The sequence below is a fragment of the Xiphophorus couchianus genome, chromosome 22 (genome assembly GCF_001444195.1).
Source record: "Xiphophorus couchianus chromosome 22, X_couchianus-1.0, whole genome shotgun sequence".
In the NCBI taxonomy this organism is placed as follows: domain Eukaryota; kingdom Metazoa; phylum Chordata; class Actinopteri; order Cyprinodontiformes; family Poeciliidae; genus Xiphophorus; species Xiphophorus couchianus.
This window is the reverse complement of record NC_040249.1, coordinates 4,758,312-4,783,564: the sequence shown is the minus strand read 5'-3', so window position 1 is coordinate 4,783,564 and position 25,253 is coordinate 4,758,312. Positions and strand designations below refer to the sequence as shown.

Here is a 25,253-nt window from a genome sequence, read left to right as displayed (position 1 = left end):
CACATTTTCTTGAATTTCAGCACTATTTTGGAGCAGTGTATTAACTTTTACGGTTGCTTGGTCATTTTTCCTTTGATTTTTGCATGGCTTAGTCCGCTGAAGGGTTCGTAACCTCAGTGGTTTGTCCAAATATATGCTGGGCCTCTTTTTAATTTAGTGACCTTGGTTTGGCATTCTCAGGCAGAATGTAGCACAGAGCCTAAGCCAGATGAACTCAAATCTTTGAGCTTTAACTTCTTTTTTTTTTCTTCCTCTAAGGGGTTTACTGTGGAGTTTTTAAAGTTGCGTTCAAAGACAATCTGTTCTCACTCACTGTCAAAATGATCTATTCAGACTGACGCATGTCATCTTAACTTTTTGTACTGTGTATAGCTGTACAATTTGTGATCTGTGAAATGTTAAAACTTGCATACATTTATCTCTTAGACGGTAACATTTGTCTGTGGTCCCATCTTTAAAGCTGTAGATGTTATGTTTGAACCAAAAGCATGTCTGTCCTCTTCCCCATCTCTTCAGTTTGACGTGTGGCAAAACTGCTGGGAGCTGTGTTTCAACTATTAAAAGGGTAACAGAGAACCCTATTCATGCAAACTACGTCTGGCCCTGAATCTCTGCAAGGATCAGTCTGAATATCGCATGGTGGCTTATGAAAATTGCTTGATGTTTCGTACTGGTTTACTATGTTGGCGAGATTGCAACATAGCTGATACACTTTGGTTAAACTTCAGTTTCAGTGTTTCAAATGCTTATAGACCTCTATTAAATTGCTAACATTATCCTAGTCTAACTTTTTATTAAAAATGCATTTTATTGCTGTATTTCACACGCCACAGTGTGCTGCTAAAGCCTGTCAGTTCCTCTTTTGATTCCATGTTTTGCTGCTCTTTCCAGCATCGGTGGTTAACAAACCAGTTTATTAGGGCACAAGCTGACAGCTGCAGGCTAACTGCATGTCGTCATGCAAAGTCACATGCTAGTCTGAGTTTTTTTTGTTGTCGGCTAACTGGCTAGGGTTTTTCATGTACTATATAGCTATCCAGTAGCTATATGAATCTATCCTGAAAGTTTATTTGTATATCTATTTGCTTTGGTCCTGAATTTCAGCAAAGCAGCAAAGATCACAATTGGATATAAAAGCACATTCATTTAATTAACTTTTAAGGCTTATAGTGTAGCAATGCATTTCAGTAGTCAGACCTGCTGAAGTGACCATTTACATATTTACTTAATATTAAAACAATTAGTAAGTCTGCATGAGCTTAATCTCTACAGCTTGGTTTATATGATGAGAAGCAGCATACATTCTTGGAAAATGTATTTGATATGACTTAAGCTGAATATTTTTTGATATTGAATGATTTTTCAGTCTGATTTAGTGAGAAGTGGATGAAAAGTGGTCTCCTCTAACTTCTGTTACTTTAGCAGTAGATGGGACTTGGCAGAACTTCAAAATTATCTACAAGCTCGACTTAGCTAAGGAGGAAGTTCTTCGGACTACCTTGTCTTTTATGTTTTATTTCTTATCAGAACACTTCATTGATTGAATCGAGATCCTGATCAAGGTATTTCTGAATCCTGTATTAAATTCAATTTCCCATACGAAATGAATCCTGATTGACATTCCTAATAACATGCATTTCTAAATCAGGTGTTTTTTAAAAGAGATGGTTAAGAGAAGTACATTCAGTGATTCCTGGGCTCGTCCGTAGAATAACGGAATATTTGTCCGACTGCATGTTTAGTTTAACTTTGGCACAAATAACGGCCCACGTAGATCATCACGTAATCCCAGCCTTCACTTGGAACTGAATATGTCTGCATGCAGTTACCTTGTGTTTGCTTTGAAGCGGAATTAGTGGCAGTAATGATGTGGCACTGGTTCCCATATACTAAAATGGAACCATTTCAAAGTAATAAGGGGAAACATCAAGCTGGGTTCTTGTTTTGCTGAACAAATAATGAATGCCTGGAATATAAACTAAATCTCTTCGTGTTGATTTCATTGATGATTTATACTCAGCCAAATGAATATGTTTGCATTCAGTCGACTGCTTACGTCTGACTACCACCTCCTTCTCGGGAGTGAGTGTGTAACTAAAACATACAGAAATGAAATCATGCTGCAGCGTGGGCAACAAAGCAAGACTAAAGATTAGCTGCCAGCTCTTTTGAACATAGTTAAAATTGACCAATTATCTCTTTTTGTCTCTTTGGTTGTCAATTTGAGAACATCTGTGTGAAATGTAACCATCTGTTTAGCATAGTTTAAAGTTACAGTCACTGTTTGTGTTCATGCCAATCAGGGTGCTAGCCAAATGCAGAACTATGTGACTTGAGACTGAGTATTAAAGGCAAATAATTTTTTTGTTTTTTATTGTTGGCTTCATAGGTTTATTAAAATGTCATGGAAATTATAAAACATCTACCTAGAGAATACTAGCAACCTTGACTTAAATGGATTGTGATTGTGTGAACTTTTCCAGCCAGTGTGAAGCAGAGCTCTTGGGTGATGGGTTGAATTTGGAGAGGTCAGGCTTCCCCAGCCCACCTGCCATAACCACTCCACTCATTGTGCCTCAGGGCTGTGTTGTAAAACACATTTTCTAGCTGATAGATAACATAAAAATACAAAAGAAACTAGATACTAATGACCAGCTTCCTCCACCTTCTCGTGTAAAAGATCAGGTGCCCATCTGCCTGTTGGTTTCTCCCAGGCTGCCCTTCGTTTTACTTTTTTGTGGTAATATGAATTGGCTTTAAATTTGAAAGTGAGAAACCTTTATCATATCGAATGATCTTATGAGAATTTTAATTTGCCATTGAAGTAGAACATTTGTTGATTTGAGTTTTTTGTCTTTGTCACTTGATGCTGTAAAATGGTGTTAAGGGTAGTGCAATTATTTACTTAAATTAATTTAGTCGGTTTTCAGCAGCTGGTGTGTTCGTATTGCTTTACCAGCTTACCCACCTCTTCTTGGAAGCACTAGTTGGATTTCCTGTAAAGGCCTGAAGTGATAATGGCTTGCTTCCTAAACCCTTTTTATAGTCTTGTTGATCTGGGGAAAAAGCTTTCTTTGCATTGATTCACTTCACGGGGATGCAGTGAGATCTTGTGTTCGATGACTTATCTGCGTTTGAATATGCATGTTTACACGAGAAAAAGCAGAAGGATGTTTCTTCCCTTTGCTGGTGGGGAAATAACCTTTTTGATCTCCTAACTGCTGCAGTCTTTTTGCAGTCTGCAGTGGTCATGAGAGCTTGCTGGGGTGTGTGGGCGTGTGTTTGTGTGTGTACATTTACTGTATCATGTGCAAGAGGCTCTCTAGCATGGGGAGAATAAACCCATCTCCTCGTTTCTATGGTAACTCTCAATGTCTGCAGAATGGGTGTGATTCAAGCTTTCAGGGTTCAGGCGCGCACACACACACACTCACACTCATGGAGTAGTTGTACAATTAGTCCCCTGTTAAAGCGTTGCCGCTAGTGGAAGTTGTGCCTGGGTGGAGGGATGGAAAGGTGGTGGAGTTTGTTATGGAGGCCAAACCGGGCCAATAGAAACACAGCCACTTTGTAACCTTTCCACCTGTCTGCATTTAAAATAATAAATAACAATTGTATACACACTGCCATGTCTACTGAATTTAACATTAAGCACAGCATGGCCCTTATGCTGTTTGAGTCTTTGTGAATATGACGAGAAGTTTAAAATGAGAATCTCTTAATAATTCAGGTGTAGTTTGCCTCCGTTGTTTTTGTTGTAGAAGGAAAAAAATGCCTTATCAGAATGGGATGGAGGATAATCAACGAGGTTTTCGTTATTATACAAAATATACCTACAGAGATGGACTGATCAAGATGCTGCATTCGTATCATCCACAGCTATTTTTCCTCACTTTCTGTAGACGAACAGAATTTCTTGAGACGATAAATTTCCCCAAGCTGGCTTGTTCCCATGCACACACGGAGTTGTGAATCAGCCCTTTAACCAGGACTACATTTAATCAGTCTGTGCAAACATCTCTGTGGGATGGAAGAGGATCCAGTGTTGGAAAGCCTTGAATGATGCAGGAATCAATAATACAGCAACGTTGTGTCAGGGTACGGGGGGATGGGGTTCGACGGATGGATGGATGTGGAAAGAGATGGTAACGGCGGTCCTGCAGTACTGGAGTGACACGTGATGGGTTTAGCACCTCACAATTTTTCCATATTTCATCTTTATCTACATTTTCACATGCTTCTCTCCAACACAAAGCACTGACTGTTCCACGCCCCCCACCCCCAGTGGGGCATTGACAGGATTAACTAGATAGAACATTGGAGGGACTGAAATATTGACCGAGCCAAAGACATCTCTGCGTACTGCTCTACCTCAGTAGAGCAGTACGCTTTCTATTTAAAAGCCTTAGTGTTTCCTCACATGCCTGCCTCACAGTATTCCACATATTGCTACACCATGCTCAGTGTGTTGGTTGTTATTCCCATTTCTGTCATGTTTTATGTATGAAATATAAGCTATTGCTAGATAAGCCGAGATCTATATTGGGCGTCTCTGCTTTGGCTTTTTTATTGCGACTAATCCCCACAGCATATTATCACCATCATTAAAGTTCAGACCGTTTGGTTTGTATCACTTTTAAGAAGTAATGCCAAAGAGGAGTTGACTTTCACTTGATCTTATTGTTTTCTATCCATTCCTAGATCCTTAAAAAGTCAGGGCCCAGTAGTGTTAAAATTAACTTCTCCGTAAGGCTGAATTATAATTCTTTGCACATTTTACACTTTAGGTGTGAAGCAAAAATCTTTAATGGCAGAACTTTGAGGTGTCGCCACTGAATATTTTTCAGATACTAAGTAGACATCAAATCAGTGTTCCATCTCTACTGAGGCTTGCGAAATCATATTTAGAAAACATTTAAAGGTGAAAGTAAAAGTACCTGAGCTCTTTTTCAACACACCAATCTAATCAGCCTGCAGATCACTCAAACAAGTGCAGCTGATTCAGAAGCGAAATAAGAGCAGTAGAATTGGATGTAGGCATGGGCAGTATGAGGGGTCTTGACCGTGCCACATAGAATATTACAAAATTACCTCAAATATTTAAAATAAAAATGTGTCATAGGTGTTATTCTTAGCAGAAAAGCATCAATTATTTCAAATTGAGCTGAACTGAATTGCTATTGGAAAGTAAGGTTCATAGTTTTGGCTTATTGACTGTAGATTAACACATTAAAATTGTAAGCGTAGATTCTGCAAAGTGTGCACCATGTCAATTGGTAGGCTGTCTTAAATAAAGAGAAAGAAAAGGGTTTAAGATAAGTGTTGAATCACGGTATGCTAAGATGCTAGGCGTCTGCTCTTTGTTTCAGGATTATATAGCAGGTGTGTTCAAAAAGGATTTCTGACTTGGTGACAGATGTACATTTACTGTGTGGCATGTTGTGACCAGCTGAAGTCTTGGTTAGTGACTGAAAGCACAGCTGTCTTCATATCATACTTTGCAAATACACGCTTCCAGAGAAGGGGGCAGGTGTGTGTGTTGTTGCGACAGCTGTTTGGAGATTGTGTATTACTTCCCATGACAGATAGTTTTTTTTATTTTGGTGTTGGGTACAATGTTACACAGTTAGGAATGAGTGACTTTTGCCTCAAACTTTTTCACTTTTGATTCAAATCTATGTTTGTTGATTTGTGTGTGTGTGTGTGTGTGTGTGTGTGTGTGTGTGTGTGTGTGTGTCCAGCTGCTGTCATGACTTCATGGTCAGTTGGCTGTCAGACACACCAAATGTCTCTCTGTGAGACATAAACTGTGACTGGCCTGTTTTGTTATCCTGTCAGAAGCTTGTGGAGTCAATCTGTCTGAGTTTTCACACCTGGTGGTGGTTTGAGAGTAGAGCTTTCAAATTTGAGTTATTATTGCCAGGATCATTGTTTTAATCACAGCTACATCTTTTCATCATCACAGTATTTGGTTGATGTAAAATGTCGAGCTAAATACTCGACATTAAAAGCTGCTGATGTGATTTCAATTGATGTCACATTTGCTTGTAGGTAAATAGTAAACAATGAAATGTTCAAGGTAGTTGACTGATTTTAACTTTAAAGAAAGCAGGTTTGAATACAGCGCTTGTTTTAGTTTTTTAGTTAGTTTAGTGGCTTTTATAATAATCTTTTTTTTAAGGTTTTGTTGGCTCTCCTGGCCTTTATTTGAAAGTAGTTCGACAGAAAACAGGATAATGAGAGAGGTGGAAGACAAATGTTGCCAGGAATCGAACCTGTGACCACTGCCACGAGGATTATGGCCTCAATAGGTGGGTCGTGCTTTGCCCCTGCGCCACCACTCCACCCCCAAAATCTTTTTATATTGAGTTTGTTAGAAAACTGTGTGTATGACCTTTGGCAATGCAGAATGCTGATTTATATGTAAATGTAGTTTACATGGACATGTAAATAAAGGTTTCGCAATATCATCTTATCAATCAGCCTTCTAGCAGAATATTAGAGGAACGTTTGGAATGCATATTTTTCAGCCGCATTTCCAATTTTCACAAACACACTTTTTGTCACTACATAGATGATGGTGTGCAAAATTTTCAGATTGTGTTAGGAGCATCACAATCATAATCCATGTTCCCTAGATTATTCAGAACTCCTCCTAAGTAACAATTTACTTATCTGGTTTATGTCTTCATTTGGATGACCTTTTAGCAGCAGCAGATAATAAAATCAATAAAGATCTAAAAAAACAACAACAAAAAACAAAGCAGGATTACATATATTTCTATAAATTTTTTTTGTAAAGTTTAACTTTTAAAGCTTGATCTAAATTTAGTTTAACTCTTTTTTTTGCCACAGGAGAGTCTCCAGCAGTTGGTGATGATGCCTTTGCCAAACGTTCTGGTTCTGGGCCGGAACCCACTCTCTGGTGAGTAAAGTTTTTATTGACAGTACAATGACAGGATTTCACAGGTAAACTGTCTGAATAAAGCCATACAGGTTTTATTTGAGTACTCCAAGCCAGTTCTCTGGTTGAGCAGTGAAGATAGTGAGTGTAGTAGCAGTGCAAAGTGAAGACATGACACTTTTGCATAAACTTTGTCGATTCCTTAAAATAAAAAGTGAAGACATGACACTTTTGCATAAACTTTGTCGATTCCTTAAAATAAAGCCACAGACTTCTTTTCAATAATCTGGTACTCTGATGTTTTCTTCTTTGACAGAGGATTTAATTTTACAGTTACTACTATCTCTGTCTCCATATGTTTCTTAATGAGCGGACAATTCAGAAGTGTAACAATAGTACTTAATATGGTAAATAATAGGACTAAAAAGAAAGTGTGGGGGTGGGAGCTAATTTTTCTTTAAACTGAAGTTTAATTGCTTGGCTTCAGGTTACCTTTGATGGTTACTATGTACTTACTGCAGGGGTGCCACAGCAAGCCAAATCTGTGGAGCTCTTTGACCTGAAATGCTAAATTCATCCAATCAGCTTATAGTATGCCTTTGACCCTCTAACTTAGTCACGCTATGTGATCCGTCTGAGTGGCGTTAGGCAGCAGTGATGCAGTATCAAGTGCTCAGCGTCATGAAAACATGTTAAAGCAGTTTGACCTACTCAGCCTTTCTGCTACCTGATATCTCAATATGAAACCTTTGAGGAGAGCAAAAGTAAACGCAGGTGGCTGTTGAAACTGATCATAAACCGAGTGTTAAAAGGTATGTTAGATAAAAGGAGAACGCTGTGATTAAAATGTGTTTGTCAGCCAGTACAATCGTCAACAGAACGGTTCATTGACTTTGTGTTCATCAGTTCATCATCAGCCCTTCAAAACAGTGAGTTGTTCCATGCTCAACTCAGACTTTGATGAGAGATGTCTATGCCTCTTTAAGCAAATAAAATGGCTTCTTAACCCTTGTCCTCCCTCGGCTTCCTTCGTCACACTTTCACCACAACAGTCATTGGTATTTTGGGGTTATCAACAGGCTTTATTCGCCTCAATTTTCACTCACTCCCACCAGCGACAAAAGTAAATAATTCAACAATGAAAGCTGCAGGTAATGCACTCACGCTAATCATCTGCGTCATGTTTTTTGGACTTCTTTTACAGCTGTTACATTTCTGGATACCATGTCAAATAAATGTCCAGGCAGTGTATCAAATGGATTTTAAGACATTTTGAAAATTACATGACTAATCAAACTCTATCTCTTCTTCCTGCTTTTTAAAGGGAAAATTGCTTTTTGAACAATTTTATTGCTTCAGTGTTGAGTCAGTAGTAGGAATTGACAAATGTCATTTGTCTAAAATTCAATGAGGCGACGTACCTCATTGTTCATCCATGTGAGCCTACCAGTTATTTTTGGCAAGCTACTGAAGGTTATCTACTCTCCGCATCCCACATTTCTGAGTGACGGAAGGGCATTTGGCTCATGCTAACATTGTATACCCAGTTGTGATGTCAAACCATGTTCACACCATAAACAAACCACTATAGAGCCTCAGAAACTGGTATTGTTCGGGAGAGTCCCAATTGTCTCTTCTCTAGTTTATACACTTTTTCAAAAAGAAACATTAGTTCAGAAGATGATATATTTTAAAGCTTCTCTACAGCCACTGAGTAGTGAAAGCCAGGCCAGTGCTCTGCGTGAAGCCTCTAGTGCGGTAGACGGGGGCAGACAGGAAGTATTAGATTCCTTAAAGACTTGCCTCTCCTTTACCTTTATCTTGTCAGATAATCGGTCAGACCAGGACCGAATGAGAAGCGAGGGTTTGGTGGCTGCCAGCTGAAAGTCATTGGCCATGTGGCTTTTATTATGCTCCTGTTTGAAGGGGCTGGGGGACAGTGCTGAATGTGTGTGAGCACATGCAGGCGTGCGTTTGGTTGCCGATTGGGGGAAGGGTGTCCTTACCACAGTGAACAGTGGAAATGCACTGTATTACACCCTCCCACCCCCCAAGGCTCTGAGTCTGAGCTAGCCTCGGCTGCCTTGCATAAACACGCATGGTGAGACACACACACTCCTTTGCTTGCAAGTACTGTTTAGTCAGTGTGAGTACAGAACCTGTACATGTGAGATTACTCTCTTTTACTGTAAATCATGAAACTTAATTGTTTAAATTTGTTTTAAAATGTTTTCTTTTAAAAAACCTGACATCTTGAATACTTTTAATAAGCATTTAAAGGGTTGTTATTGTATATGGGTGGTCTGTAGCTGGCATCTTTCTCTTGTTTTCTTTCAAAAAACCCATTAGAAATCAATAATTCTAGGTTTGCTGAAATCATTTGATAAAAGAAAGAAAACTGTTAAGGTGATAACTTAATATATTGAGGTCTTAATCATTCTCCTATGTCTCTAACACAGAATAGACGAGACAAGTCTCTCCAATAAATGGAATTTGAGGACATTTGCATTGCTGTCTATGGCAACCATTGACTTTGATCATTGTATCTCATCTTCCATTGTACAAATACCCTAAAATAATCCAAAACTAAGATTGATCGCTGTTTTTTTTCTCTTTCTCTGGGATGAAATGAATATTAGCCTGGAAATAATTGTGTCATCACTAGTGAAGAGGTCAGCATTTTCCCAATGACTGTCATGGCTGAAGAAACGGTGCTGTAGCAATAAACTGCACGTGCCCACAAACACTTTTTTTTCCTCTCATCCTCCCTCCCAACATCCTCACAAACTGATTAACAATGGCATTGTAGAGTGAAGGGCTAGTCACTGTCCTTTTGACCTCTGATTTCCTGCCAAGAGGATCAAAACGGGGCGGAAGGACAGGAGGTGAAAACGAAGACTTAGTCCAGGTGGCGACACTGAAGGAACAGCTCATGTGTAACGATGTTATGGGAAGGAAGGACGGACGGGTGGGTGGGTGGATGTGTGCTGCAGAGAATACATGGATGAAATGAATGTATGAGCAGCAGCGGAAGAGGGATGCAGACCAGATGAGGTGTGAAGTGAGACAACGGCGCCTCCTTTAAGCCTTCAGCTTGTGCTGCTAGAGGGAGATTTCTTCTATTTTCAGCCTTGCCTCCCTGCTGCTGCTCTGTCTCTCACTTTATTTATCTTTGTCTTTTTTTTAAGCTTGTGATGCTTTTCCTCCTCCTGTCTCCGTTTGCTTTTATCTCACCTTTTGCCTGCTTCTCTCTCTTGTTCCTCCTTTCAAACCCTATAAATTATTTATCCAGTGGGGTTCCTTATCTCTCCTGAGTAGCTCCAGTAGATTTGCTGGTCTAAATCCCTTCACTGACTACAATAGGTTTTTATGGTTTCTAATAGAGGGTTCTTAAGCTCTATAGGTTTGGGAAGTTTTACTTGTTGCTGCTCTTCTAGACTCAAATCTGCACAAATTCTATTTCATATGGGACATAATATATTTCATGCCATAAATGAGGTACTGGTGTGTAATTGGCTTTACACATTTACTTAAAATATTTTGAAACTAACTAGTTTCAACTAATAGATGATATACACTTTGTGTTTGTCATCAATATCTGTTGAGTTCAAGTTTGAGTTGCATAACTACTCCAGATTTTGAGCTAATCCCAGATTCCTTTGATTTGGTTAAATAGAAAAGTGCCAACTTTTCACATGGTAACAATTATTTAGCTGTTTTTAAATAAGCATTACTTAAAGTTCTTTCTTCAGCTATGTTTTTTTACAGCACAAAACAAATGCATCTAATCAGAAAAAAGTCAAAGGAAGACAACTTTGAAGCATTTGGACAAAGATAAATACGGCAAAATCAGGTCTTCTTAATTGTATTTTTAACCGGATGGAAAAAACGCTCCATGTATACATTGAATTAATTATCAAATGACCAAATCTGTTGTTTTTTTTTATTACTATCCAACTAAACACAAGTTCAGTTTTTCTTTTCTGGTATTTGTTTGGAATATGCCAAAACTTTAACACAAACCTGCCTCACATAGAATAGTGTGAATAAACAGATCAGTATCTTGTCATGTTTCCTGTTGTCAAGCAGCAACCCTGTTCTTCCAATGTCAGCTCTGGTTGATGCACCTCATATCCATGTTGTGCAGATAACGTTGCTGGGAGCATGCCTGGAGGCACAAATGCTCCATCCTTTTACAAACAATAAGTGAAAAGAGACATAGATGAGAAATTACTTTGAAGAATCAAGTGCTCTGGCTAGCGGCTGTGTTGTCTGGTGAATTTTCGTCTCTTGATTCAGTTTTATTACAGTAAACGACAACAGACAATAATTGTCAACCGATTTCTGTCAGATTTATTGTCTTATAAGACAGTTTAGAAGAAAGTTGTGCTCCTCTAGACGAAATGCATTTTGTTTACATTAGCATGCGTTGATTAAAACATGAGCAGGTGAAATAAAAATGTCCCTAAACTTGCTGCAGAAAAGAAATTTATCTGTAAAAAATCAGCAAAATATTTCTCATCTCAGAGTTTGTTGTTATTCATAAAGCATAAAATCTCAAACGTTTTATCACAAGGCACTAAATTAAAAAACTTCAACTCATGTTGAGGACATAACTGTTCCCCTAGGTTCACAAAGCTTCTTGCAGTAAAGTTGGCATTTGTCTACATGACAATTTTTCATTAATTATTTTAGTCTACATTACAAATTAGTTTGTTGTTTTGACCAAGACTGTAAAAATAAAGCTCAAGTGAGAAATTTTCATGCCTTCACTTACTATGTCATATCCACGTCCACTGTCCCAACTAGACTATGTTGGTGTCCTCATTTGACCCTTAAAATTTACAAATATTAATAACCTTTCAGCTCAGGTTCTCCCATCATGAAGCTGTTGTGTTTGACCCAAGCTAGAAAGCTTTCCTCAGAATTACAGAGAAGCCAAACAATGCATTTCTTGATGGACAGAATTAAGCAAATTACGGCTATTCTTTTACAGACATTCCCACTTCTTTATCTCAGTGGAAGTGAAAGGCAGATGGACTATATGTCGTGAGATTGGATTACCAACTATTTCCTCATGTTGTGACTGTTTTATTCAGAGACAGATTTCTTTGAATCATTTTTGTTTTTTTTCAGTAGTATTTGTAATTGGTATATACTGTATATTGACCTTTTTTTATGTAAAAATTACATTTTATACTATCCCTCTTGAGTGCATGCCGATATGTTGTCAATAAGGCCACTGCTTTGGGTTGAATTATTGATTCAGACGTAATTGTTTAGTGTATTCTGTAAATTAGATGGATAGATCATGAAGAAACAGCTGAGAGCGTCAAAATTATTCTACTGTCCTGGATTACCTTCTTTTCTCCCCAGTGGCTAGTAATCTTAATTTTAATATAGATCAATATAGACCTTGTATTCCTCTTTCTTATTTTTGTCTGGCCCAGTGCTGATGAGTGGCCTAATAAACCCAGAAGCAAGCAGGCCACCCTGCACAGAGAACTTGCTGTCACTAAGCTGGATTTATTGTCATTAGAGCCGGAACAGCATTGGCACTCAGTGCTCCATTCGTCACATCATGACTTGGCTTATCACATAACACACACACATGCACGCCCCTGCACAGCAATTCAAACAGAGGAAGCTTGTGGTGGTTTTTACAGACACATAAATTACTAATTACTTATTGTATACCACTAAATCACTCTCATGCACACAAGTTTGTGTTTCTACCTACCCATTTTAGGATATTGTATTCACTTCCATTTATTTTATTAACTGCTTTCATGCATACCCCAACAATTACTCCAACCATTCATAGCTCTTAAAAAAGCAGGATCCGCCCCATTAGAATCGAGCTTTGGTCCCCGTAAGGCCGAGCTTGACTGGCTTATGGGGAGCCATAAGCCAATCAAGCTTGATTGATTGGCCAGGAATCAATCATGGATAGTTTGTGTACCAGGAAGTGTCTGAAATGGGCAACATAACAGAGCACACAAGCATTGACTCAAACTATTATTCTATACCAGGGTGTCCACATCCTTAAAGTTTTTAATCCATGTACCTAAAATTAAGACCTTAAATGTCTTAAATAATTTTTTTTAAAGGTTAGTCTTTATTATGTTAATCACAGGTTTTAAATTTTGTTATTTAATCTAGTAGATTTTATGTATCTTTTTTTCTCTCTGGATTTTTCTGTCAGGCAAAAGTTTGAGTCAAACTCACACCTTTATCACATTCTGTGACTCTATGGTTGAGTCTGCTGGTAGCTAGCTGCTAGTACTCTTGCTAGCTAGCTCGCTAGCTGTCTAGCTAGTTTTTTTTGTCTATCATGACTAAGAGCAAATTCCTTGCTAGTTAGCTGGATGAAGTTCATAGATTTTTGTTGCATATGAGATATAAATCATAAATTCCATCCATAGTGGTCTTAAAACGTCTTAAAATGCTACATTTCAGTTGAAGAAACTTGCAGAAATCCTGTACATTAAATCGGTACACACACACACACACACACACACACACACACCACCTGCTTTGCTGTTGTGCAGCTCCAAATCCCCAGATGAGCTCAGGCCTGTTGAGTAGGCAGACAGCTGTTTGTAGGTTACAGCGGTTTTTGACAATATGTCCCGACATGTGGAGGAGAGCTGGGAGTTTATCCGGCCAGCCAGCTACTCTGTGGAAAACCTTGTGGCTCTGTATCTGGAGGGCAGGATTTATAGAGGGGGAAATTGTAACAAGCCTGGAATTTAGCTAATTGGAATTCGATGTGGGAAAGATGTGGAGCTTGATTCTGTCTTTATAGGCAGAGGTCCAACTAGGATCTTCTAAATCTAGATTTTAACTGAAGTATGTTGCATGTTTTTCACATGAGTGAGCATACATCTGTTTAGGAAGAATAAGCCTTAAAATTGATCCGTAACTGGAACTAAGAAATTGTTGGGGTTTCTTGTGGGAAAACACTTGGTTTTGCAGCGAATATTTGGTATTTATTTTTCATGTAGAGGAAATATGTATAAGTTTGTATTTGCTGCTAAATGTTAGCAATGCAAGCTGGGGATGGATTTCACTTCATTTCATGGATTCAGATAGATATTTTACAAAAAGAATAGCTGATAAATAGTTTATAATCACAACTTTCACAGCATTCTATTATGTGTGGCGGCCATATTAGATAAGTCACCTGAGGATGCTCATTGAGCCCTGACTGGAAAAAAAGCATTGTAGTCACTAGTAGGTGATTTCTGAAGGTAAATGGTTGCACTGGTTTGCATGCCACACTTTTCAGGTTATTCCAAAAAGCAGATTTTTTTTTTCTTGGACTTCAAAATTAGACAGTACTCTTGTTTCGTCAACTAAATAAAATTACAGAGAAATATATTGAAATTTGAGGTTCTAACGTGACCAGAGGTGAGGAGTACTCTTACAAAACATTGTACCTTTTAATCAGAATGGACATTTCTGATTTATTACATGTAGTTTTATATGTGGAAATATTTTACCCTTTTTTTTATTATTATTATTATTATTACCTTTGTCCCAATATTTATTTATTTATTTATTTCAGAACAAGGCCTGGAGGAGATGAGGAAAATGTTGCTGCTGCTTTTAGGATGTGCTGTTCAGGTAAGAGCACACTTAGACTGCTTGAAGGCTGTCAAAATTTCTAACCTTTCATTTAACTTCCTCGTCATTTACAAACCAACTCAGACATGCGGAGTTGGTGAATTTCTTACCAGACTGTTGACCTTTCACCAACTTTTTAGTTGTTCTTGATGTTTCAACACTTCAGCTGCAGCTAAAATTGTCCCTGAATGAACTTTGGATCCTCACCCTGTAGAGCTAACTTATCATTGTTTGTGACTTGTTTTACATCATTACTATAATTTTTTTTTTTTACCTTAGATTTTGGTGTGACTTTGTTCTCTTCAAACACTCCACTTTCCAACTTATGAAACGCCTTAATATAAACCCCGTTTCTGCTCTTTCTGCTGGACAAACTCCTACCATTTTACTTCTCTATTTACAGTGTGAGAAGAAAGAAGAATACATCGAACGTATCCAGACTCTGGACTTTGACACCAAAGCCGCAATAGCATCTCACATTCAAGAGGTGTTTTCTCTCTTTGACCAACAACAAGCTGTAGTAATATTTGGGTGGCATAGTGACTACCTACTTGCATGTCAGTACAATAAAGTCGGATTAATCACGTTTGTCCTGGTTTCAGGTGACCCATAACCAGGAGAATGTGGTGGACCTGCAGTGGTTGGAAAGTGGAGAAATGCCCCCTGAGGATTTGGACAGCCTGTCGAGAAATCTGGCTTTCCACCTCAAACGTCTGGTGGATGAAAGGGACACACAGCTGGAGGTAATGGTGTGATTTATTAAGCCCATTTATCTTGTTCCATGTTTTTACAAGAAGATACGCGACTGAAGCTTTTTCTAGCACGGTCATGTGGAAACTTTTCCTTTTTTGTTGTTGCCACAAAAGAGCAGCCTCAGGAAGGAAGGGCTGAGACTGTTAACTATCATTTGGTGTGTGTGATGTGACTACTCGCAGCATTAAATGACTTTCCAAGCCATGGGGTTCAGATTCCTATTGCTGATAGCAGATTTTGTGTGTGTGTGCATGTGAGGGGTTCTAATAGCCTCCAGATTATCATAGAATCGTCCAGCTGCTTTCAATTAAAATCCCATTTCCTGTTGAGGGTAGTAGATTAAAATAGGCTTGGTGTGGGGCCTCTGTGTAACTTTTCTAACTACGTCTGCCAGTGACTTTCCAAATATTAAAACTCATCCTTAAGTCTGTTGTGTTTCCTTTCTTTCTTGAATTGGAGTGTAGCACAGCTTCACCTGTCCACTTTTTCTTTCCGTCATTCCTGCATTCAGACGATCGTGGAGCTCACCCAGGAGAGAGACTGTGTGCAGCTCTCTCCCCTGGCTCCCATCGCCACCCAGTCTCCTGGTGACTCTCCCAGCATGAGGAGGACAGAGAGTCGACAGCACCTCTCGGTGGAGCTGGCTGATGCCAAGGCCAAAATCAGACGCCTTCGACAGGAACTGTGAGTGCCGTTGTCCTCCTATCGGCTTCATCAACAATTATTTAAATGAGGCGTGTACATAGACTTTTAGTAGGGGAATCAAATAGGTTCCAGAGCTGAATGTGATTTTTATTTAGATATTATGAGGCTACTTAATAATATATATATAGTCATTTTTTGCCAAAAGGGACTTTTTTTGTTTGCCTAAATCATTTTTTCGCAATAAAAAGGAGGTAATTTTGAAGCAACGGTGGCACAGTGTTGCACAAACAGGTTTTTCTTAGTTTTTGCTCTCAACAGATTTCTCAATCATTTTTAAGCTTGTGCTCCTGCTGCAGTCATTATGGAAAAACGTTCCATCTTTTTCACATATACATATGCAAACCCAAAACAAAACAACTTTGCAAAACTGCGTGATATTTTCTGTCTCTGTTTCTCCATGTACCAAAGTAAAATACAAAGCAGACTTATGAATACAAATGGGGTTTTTTTGTCCATAATTTGAAACAGGCCTCAAGTCTTAGAGAAATCATCATCATTATCTCTCTGTATTTAGCAAGACTGTGTATTTTGTTTGGTTTTTCCAAGCAAGGCTGTGTGTTGGGGTGTGTGGGCGTGTGTGTGTGGGCAGAATGAAAGGCTAAATTAAGGCCATTGTAGTTCAGATATGCGTAGGTCAGTCTGTGTTTGGTCAAAGGAAGGGGGTGAACAATACTATTTTTTTCAGTTGCTTTAAGTTCAAATACAAAACTGCAACCATCAAGATTAATTAATGTTTTGGTTCATTGTTCTTTTTTTATTATTATTATTTTAAAGCTGTGGCATCTGTAATGGAAAGTTGTTGTAACCTGAAGTGCACAAAGAAAAAAACATACTGTCAATTTATGGAATCTGGTCACATGACTGCTCTTTCGTCTCTTGAGCCAAGAAGAAGTGATTCTCATAAACATTTTATGTAGCTAAATTGGATTTTATTCACTATAATAAATACGTTTATCGACCTCGGTCAGTTCCAGGCAGTTGCAATGTGTTTTTAATCTGCCAAATGGTCAAAATCTCACAGCTGCAGTTGATGATGTAGCTTTAAATGCGAAAGCCTTATCCTGCACAGATGTAGCTTGTTTTCAAAAAGCGGAGGAAACTGTTCCAGCTGAATCTGTAATGTGATGGCCGAGCTAATCTTGCATGCAGCAGTTGACAGGTGCTTGTAATTTTCAAGAAACAGATTGTGTGAAAACGAGGCAAAACTGCAGAGAATCAGCGCGTTAATAGGTTTAAAAAAAAAAAATCGAAGGGGGTGACTTCCTGTGCCACGATTGTTTAACTTCCCAGATAACTGTCGGAGGAAACAGAAGGTGAATGAGTGGAGAGAAAACAATGAGAGAGAGAGAATAGGATTCCTTTCCTTATTGAGATGCGCTAGGAGACTCCAGAGAGCTGTAATCAAATGGGCCATCAGATGTTCAGCGGACCAGTTTCATGCAAACACATGCACAGACTGAGCAGCATCTCAGGAATGCAGTCGTTTTCTCCCAACGCGGTCTGACACATTCTCTCCCATGAGCTGAGCCTGGAGAACTCACCCCCCACCCCACCCCACACACACACATATTGCGTCTTTGTATCTTCACAGGGATTTTTCATCATCTACCATTATTATTATTCTATTATTACTAAAGTATTATTATTTTTATTGTTTTTGTTCTGTAGCCTTTCCCTGATCCTAAACCTAACCTAAAGTTTATACCTAACTCAAAAACAGCACTACTTCTGGGCTTTTACAACGTGAGAAATACTAAAACTCACACTCAGCGCCTTATTTCACTTCTGTTCAGACATGTAGCCTACTAGTGTTGAGGTAAAAAAAAATACACTGCGGTTTTTGAAGAATTAAAAATACAGAATTCACCTTGTGAACTCCATTTACTTGTCAGGTCTGACTTGTTTCTTCCTCTGAGTAAAGGAGGATGAAGGGTTGTTGCCTCAGGGGAATATTTGCTGTGTGTTCAGCATGATTGTAGTCACAGGAGGTTCAGGTGCTTGAGCTAGTTCTGCGTTTCTGTGGGGTTTTTGTTTTTGAGAAACGAGACAACAGAAAACAAAATCTCTCACTCCTGCAAACACACACTTTAGGCTGGTTTGTCAGTGGTGATTGCCCATCAACATAGGACTTGCCAATGCTGCACAGTACTTGATGTGTAGTGGGATATTACTGTTTTTTAATATTATTTCTATGTACTTGTATAAATATATTTTAAATCTGTGCAAATAAAACTAACCAATTTTAGAAAGCAGCATGAAGGCAAGAGGTAAGGATTCCCATCTATTAGTCTGCTTTTTTGGAGGTACATTAAGGTTTCTCTTTCAGCCACACTAACAACAGAGAAAAGGAGGCAGATTGAAGCAAAGGTTTACCTCAGTGTAGTTCAAAAGGAAAGTAATGTAGCTAGCCCTACATTAAATGACTCAACTGAAGGGACCTTAACCCAACTTAAACATCACTGACACCGAGAAAAATCAGACACAGTGCATTTCCACACTGCCTATGTTATTTAACAACCCATAAATACCATGTTAGCATTTATAGCCCCTACGAACGACCACACATGGTGGTGTGTCAAGAAGACGTTCCCTACAGGTGATGCGTTCAGTTGCACGTTGTGTTATGTATATATCAAAACAACTCCAAAGTATGTTCTTTTTTTTTTTTAAATGTTGTCAAAGTCTAATTAAACAGCTTTTTATGTTCTTTAGCATGGGATTATTCTTGTACATTGATTTTTATTAATGGACTAAATCACACCAAGTCTCCACCCAGTTCTACACTAGCCACATTTTTGAATTGGTTGAACATATTGATAAAATTCTGTTTTCAAAATTTTTTTTGAAAAAAACAAAAAACCTTTTGTTTTTCTAAATTAAGTCACTGAAAACATGGCAAGCCACGGCTTTAAACCAGCCTACCAAACCAGGATTTTATCTGCTTTTATCTCTGCTCTTATGAAATATTGGATTGTTTTTTCTCTTCTTTTTTGTGCTTTTATAATTTGTATGCCATGAATCAGACGCGTGTGGTTGTGAGTTAAAAACAAATGATTAGTCATAGCACCACTTCTGTTGTGGCAAATCATCCCCATTTCCTTACACATCACAAAAATGTTTGTGCAGATTTTGTTTACTGTTACTTTTCTATGCAACTACTCAAAGGCTATTGTTATAGAATACAACTTTAAAGTACTGACTGAGAATAAGCACAAAAGGAATTTCCTAACTGGACTGATGTCTTCATAAGTATCTCCTTTGTCATTTGCTATATCTGTACTCTGCTTTTGTTTATGCTGGTTCTCCTTTGCAGGGAGGAAAAAAGCGAGCAGCTTCTGGACACCAGGCAGGAGCTGGAGAACATGGAGGTGGAGCTGAAGAGAATCCAGCAGGAGGTAAAGTTACCAGTCACAGCTCTTTGTTGTGTGGTTTATAAATATTCGAATGACCTCACTTCCCCTCCACCTGGTTTTCTCTTCCTTAGCACTCGGTTTCTAAATTGATGCCAGGGTGTAATCAACTAGCAAGTGACTTGGCACATTAGAGGGTGCTCAAACTATTTTTAGTTTGGCTGCAGATTCTCCTGGCTTTTGATGTAATTGTTTACCAAAAACCCCAGCTTGGGGCATTGTGAAGAAATGCGAGTATATATGCTTTTTGTAATAACTGATGATGTGCAGAAGCTATTCTGCTCATTAGTGTTTTTTGTTCTCAAATACTCAACGGATTATACAATATAAACGCATTAAAGCCATTGTTTCAGTATGTTTGGTTTTCTGTTTTTTCTGTCTGTGTGATTTAAGCACTTTATTGAACTTTTCTACTTTTGTGTATGCTCCATAAACAAATTTGTGTACTCCTGCAGAGCTACCAGCTGCTGTCCGACGCTCGCTCGGCTCGGGCCTACCGCGATGAGCTGGACGCACTCCGAGAAAAAGCCATACGTGTCGACAAACTGGAGAGCGAGCTCTGCCGGTACAAGGAGAGACTTCATGACATTGACTTCTACAAGGCCAGAGTCGAGGTAAACGGCTCCAAAAACGGAATAAAGACCATTTTAACTTTGAGGGGCAGTAAAACAAAATGTACATGTTCAGCATCTTTCAGCCTGTGTTATATTCGTCCGTCCTTATATCAATTTATTCACGTCAACCGTCTTGTCAGTCTGCCTAACCATCAATCTGTCCATCTACCAGTCAGTTCCATATTCATGAAATGGTAAATCCGCTGTGCCATCCATCTTTGTCTGTCGATCCGTCTTTCCATCTACTCATCCAATCTGATTTCTGTGCAAATATTAGCCTCAAGTTTCTTGTCAACTTTTCTATTAATTTTTCAAAATCATCTTGAAAGTATTGAGAGTAATTGAGTTCATACTGTTTGACCATGCAGTTCATTTGTATACAAATAACAGCTTTTTGTTCTTAATTTATATTGCAAATATACATTGGCCCTAAAAGATGGGCATGCTGGATTCTGCTGGATTCAGCATGGATTCAGCATTCTCCTCTGTGTCAGACTTACCTTCTTTGTTAATGTTTTTATAGGAGCTAAAGGAGGACAACCAGATTTTGCTAGAAACAAAGACGATGTTGGAGGAGCAGCTGGATTCCACCAGGACGCGGTCCGACAAACTACACCTTCTGGAGAAAGAGAATCTCCAGCTCAAGTCCAAGATGCATGATCTGGAGATGGTATATTCGTGTTTTCTGGGTGTAATCTGGGACAGAAATTGCAGTAGGAACATGCATAACAACAATATTTGTTGAACTTAATCTGATCTCCAGGAGCGGGACCTTGACCGGAAGCGAATGGAGGAGCTGTTGGAGGAGAATCTCGTGTTGGAGATGGCCCAGAAACAGAGCATGGACGAGTCGCTGCACCTGGGCTGGGAGCTGGAGCAATTATCAAAGACACCAGAGCTGACTGATGGTGAGAAAAAAAGGCAACGATATCTGTTACTAAAATAATCATTAGGGACGACCCTACTATTTACCAGATTGTTGATTAATTGATTATTCAGATGATTAATCAACTGTTCCAACAATTAACCGAATATTCCAACGATTAATCGATTAATTGGATAAGAAAATGTCACATTCTGCTGATTTTTTTTAAATTTAACCACTTAAGCCTTTTTATACAATGTTAGAGGTACATTAAGATATGAAAATAAACATTTAAAATAAATGTATAAATTTTACATCAGCTTTTTCTGCTTGACTTTGACAGTGTAGGGCTGATCTGTTTTATTTCTAATTAACTGATCAAAATTATTTTTCTTTTTTTTTTTTTTTTACAGAATTTACCTGTACGCATGTTGTACCCAAAACTCAAATTTTATTTTCATCTGGTTCAAAGGTTTATATGTTAGATGATTTATATATATTAGATGATTTTTACCATATCTGTGTGGTCTTTCGATAAGTTACTTTTTTTAGAGTCTCTATGCTAGTTAATGATTAATCAGTTATTAAATCAGTGGACGATTAATTCAATAATTGATTAATCACAATTAATTCAATTAATCGTTTTAACCCTAGTAACATAGAACATATAAAGAATGAGAAAATACAGAATAAGTCGTTCACTTAAAAAGTTAAGCTGCTAACAGACACTTGAGAGTTCACTCTATTGGAAGCTATAGACAGATGATGGACCAGACCTTGGTCTTTGGCCCTTAATCCTGGCATCGTCCCTCCAGGCTCTGTCTGTATGTGCCAGCCTCCACAGGGTTTTCTTTCCACTTGGTTAAGACCTGTGCTGTAATTAATATTCAGTGACTCCTGAAAGATAAGCTGTGGGGTTGGATAATAAGAGCTGTTAATAGGTTTAGCAAGCCCAGGATCTGGATAAAGACTCTGTGAAAGGTGGATGTTTGTCAAAGCATGCTTTTGTGGAATTACAGCCTCTAAGATTTAATCTGAGTTCTTGATATTTAGTGGTAATAAGGCAATAGACATGATGCATCTTGTATTTTGCCACAACATTGATCTGTTCTGTCTTTATTTTAGCTCCGCAGAAGTCTTTGGGCGAGGAGGTGAATGAACTGACCTCCAGTCGCCTGTTAAAGCTGGAGAAAGAAAATCAAGCTCTGCTGAAGAAGGTGGAGGATCTCAAAGGAACAGCCAGTCAGGACAACACAGCTAAACTGACCAAAGCCAACCAAGAAAACCAGAAACTTAACCAGAAAGTAAGCCTTAATTTCCCTGTTACTAAAAAAAGACTCTTTGGGATTTATGATGTTTTTATCTCTAGAACATCTTTAATTCTTTCTTCTTCCGCAGCAAAACCAGCATGCTACACCAGCACTCCCTCCATAATGTAAATGCTTCCTTTTGGCTGTAAACCTTTAGACCACAGTGACACAGAGAAAGCAAAACTGGGCTAGGATAAAGAGGGGCGGATAGGAGGATGAAAGCAAAGCTGTAAATCCACACACAGTTTAACTGCCTTTTCTCTTTGCCTTTAACTTTGGAACGCCCTGTGCTAAAAGACGTTTCGCAGCTATTTTCAGAAACATAAGATTCTCTGTGTGCCCTCTGAACAAAAGCATACCACCTAGTTTATCTTCCTCAAAGACAAAATCCACCTTGTGGAATTTCTAAGTGGCTTAAAAAACTTAATCCAAGATGCGTTTAAATTTGAAAGCAGCTGTTGGGAGACTTATAGCTCACAAATAAGCATATTTCAGTGTTGTTTCAATATGAATTTAATTCATACCGAATAGGGTACTATTTTAAACAGTTCTATTTGTATCGCAATCATTTTATGGTTAAAAACGACATATGAATACTTTTTCTGTGCTTAAGGTTTAGTGTCAACTAAAAACATTTTGAAGTACCAAAAATTCAACATTTGTTTCAACAGATTAAAGTTATTTGAAATTACTTTTGTATTCTTATATATACAATACAGGTAAAAGGCTCTTATTTATTGCAGTTGGAGCGACTGGAGAATGAACTAATGGTGGACAGGGAGTCGCTCCGTAGTGCCGAGTCACTGAGTACGGACCTGATGAAGGAAAAGGCTTTGTTGGAGAAGACTCTGGAGACACTCAGGGAAAACTCAGAGAGACAGGTGGGAACGCCAGCACACACTCAGTGCTATTCATAAGCCATTTCGTAATTGTTTGGAATAGTCAGATTGTTGTTATCTGTTAAAACTGTGACACATGTAGCTGATTAAAGAGTGTAGTATTCACCTTAATTCAGAAAGTTAACAGTTGACTCTACTGGACTGTCATTCAACACATTAGGAAAAAAGAACACCAAATAGATTTGATATAAACACTTTTTTTTTCCTATAAAATTTTCGCTCACTGTTCCAAGATATCCCACAAAAACATGCCGAATAAATACATTTCACTGATTGTTTCTGAAAACAGTTCATTTTCAGCCATTTGCATTTGGATCAACAAGCTGAATGCTTCATTCAATACCGATTTCTTGCAGTCTGCAGCTTAGAAGCAGTCGCTCGCTATGTGTAGCCAGGACTTTGCAGTTGTCAGACCCAAATCTGACACCTTTGATTAGTTTAACCTTCTGATTTGTTAAATCCAGCTTTGATGAGCTTCAGAGGGGAAAGCACACAGAACACCGCACTCGCAGATTATCTGCCTCTGTCGGCTTTGTTGCAAACATAATGAGATGTAACTAATGCTGTGCTATTCCAGTACGCACACCGGTCAGACAAACAGCAGATTTATCCTAGCTTTTTGTATTTGTAGTGGTTATTCTGCTGGGAAATCGGTGCCTTGTTCTGTTCCCATCCCACTAAGAACATAAATCACAATTAAATCGAAGCTCCTTTCCGTTCTCTCCAGATGAAGGGTCTAGAGCAGGAGAACAAGCACCTGAGCCAAACCATTTCCTCGCTGCGTCAACGCTGCCAGGTTGGAGCCGAGGCCCGCGTGAAAGACGTGGAGAAGGAGAACAGAGTTCTTCACGAGTCGATCTGCGAGACCACGGGCAAACTGAATAAGCTGGAATTTGAAAGGAAGCAGCTACGTGAGTATTCAGTACTGTTTGCTTCATTTTAACAAGAGCTTTGAGTGTTTTGAAAAGTGATTTTTTTTTTTTTTATGCAGGAAAGGAGCTTGAATTGATGAAGGAGAAAGGTGAGAGAGCAGAAGAGTTGGAGATTCAGTTGCAGAAGCTGGAAAGAGAAAATGAAAGCCTGCAGAAGAAAGTTGCCACTCTTGGAATTACCTGTGAGAAGGTCTGGTCCATCTTCCCACATATTGCTACATTACCTTGGTTTGCTTATGTTTTAAATTATTTTTTTTAATTCATACATTTTCACGTGAGTTGTGGAATATTTTTGTACTTTACTAATAATTTGATTTGTTCAATCTCAACGCAATGAATGTAGATTCTCAAAGTCAGTCCAGACAAAAAATGGAATTTGACTTAATAATTGTTCAGGTATAGAAAAAGAAAAAAGTATGGAACGTTTATTTCATAGCTGTATCTGATGATGTCACTTGCAGTTTATCTTTTTTTCTATTTGTTTTGGTTTGTGCAGCTTTTGTGTTTTTAAAGTCTGATCTAAACAGAAATATATGCAGTCATTTCAGAAATATATGTAGTCATCTACAGTTTTAAAATAGGACATAAAATGTGAACTGAAACCCTGTGAATTTGTTAAATTTTTTTTGGAATAAAGACATAAAAAATGTCATCCCACTAGATTAGAAATAATGCATTTGTTTTAGACTTGCATCTCACACCTCTTTCTTACAGGTTTCTTCTTTGGAGAAGGAGAACTCTGAGTTGGAGATGGAGGGCCGCCGTCTAAAGAAAAAACTGGACGGTCTCAAAAATATGGCTTTCCAGTTAGAGGCGCTGGAAAAAGAGAACGGCCAGCTGGAACAGGAGAACCTGGAGCTCCGGCGCTCAACCGAGACGCTCCGGTCAGCGGGGGCAAAGGCTGCTCAGCTGGAAGCCGAGAACAGGGAGCTGGAGAACGAGAGGACCCAGCTGAAGCGCAGCTTGGAACTGCTTAAAGCCTCGTTTAAGAAGACAGAAAGATTAGAGGTATGAACACACATCCAGGAGGTGCTCCTGGACTGTGATAAAACCGTGTTTAGGATCAGGAAATGCCTGGTTTGAGGCATCAAGATAAACCAAAGTTTATGGTTTTAAAACATTGAACATTTTCTCTTAAACTTTTCTGAATGTTTAAGGTATTTCTAGTAAAATGTCAGAGAAAATGGTGGTGGAAGTTTCCTCCGGCTGTTTGAAGCACAGTTCCTACACAC

The 25,253-nt window shown here is 38.6% G+C and overlaps 1 protein-coding gene across 10 annotated transcripts in view; it reads left to right on the top strand.

Moving 5' to 3' along the window:
* ccdc88ab (coiled-coil domain containing 88Ab) overlaps positions 1-25,253 on the top strand; it is a 62,666-nt gene that overhangs the window by 16,932 nt on the left and 20,481 nt on the right. For all 10 annotated transcript variants that reach the window (XM_028007152.1, XM_028007149.1, XM_028007150.1 and 7 more), the window contains exons 4-17: positions 6,856-6,925; positions 14,475-14,533; positions 14,937-15,020; positions 15,136-15,276; positions 15,798-15,970; positions 19,305-19,386; positions 19,857-20,015; positions 20,539-20,685; positions 20,779-20,923; positions 22,006-22,184; positions 22,934-23,071; positions 23,817-24,000; positions 24,081-24,211; positions 24,736-25,029. In XM_028007152.1, the coding sequence (XP_027862953.1) occupies positions 6,856-6,925; positions 14,475-14,533; positions 14,937-15,020; positions 15,136-15,276; positions 15,798-15,970; positions 19,305-19,386; positions 19,857-20,015; positions 20,539-20,685; positions 20,779-20,923; positions 22,006-22,184; positions 22,934-23,071; positions 23,817-24,000; positions 24,081-24,211; positions 24,736-25,029 (1,986 nt within the window). The remainder of the gene's footprint in view (positions 1-6,855; positions 6,926-14,474; positions 14,534-14,936; positions 15,021-15,135; positions 15,277-15,797; positions 15,971-19,304; positions 19,387-19,856; positions 20,016-20,538; positions 20,686-20,778; positions 20,924-22,005; positions 22,185-22,933; positions 23,072-23,816; positions 24,001-24,080; positions 24,212-24,735; positions 25,030-25,253) is intronic.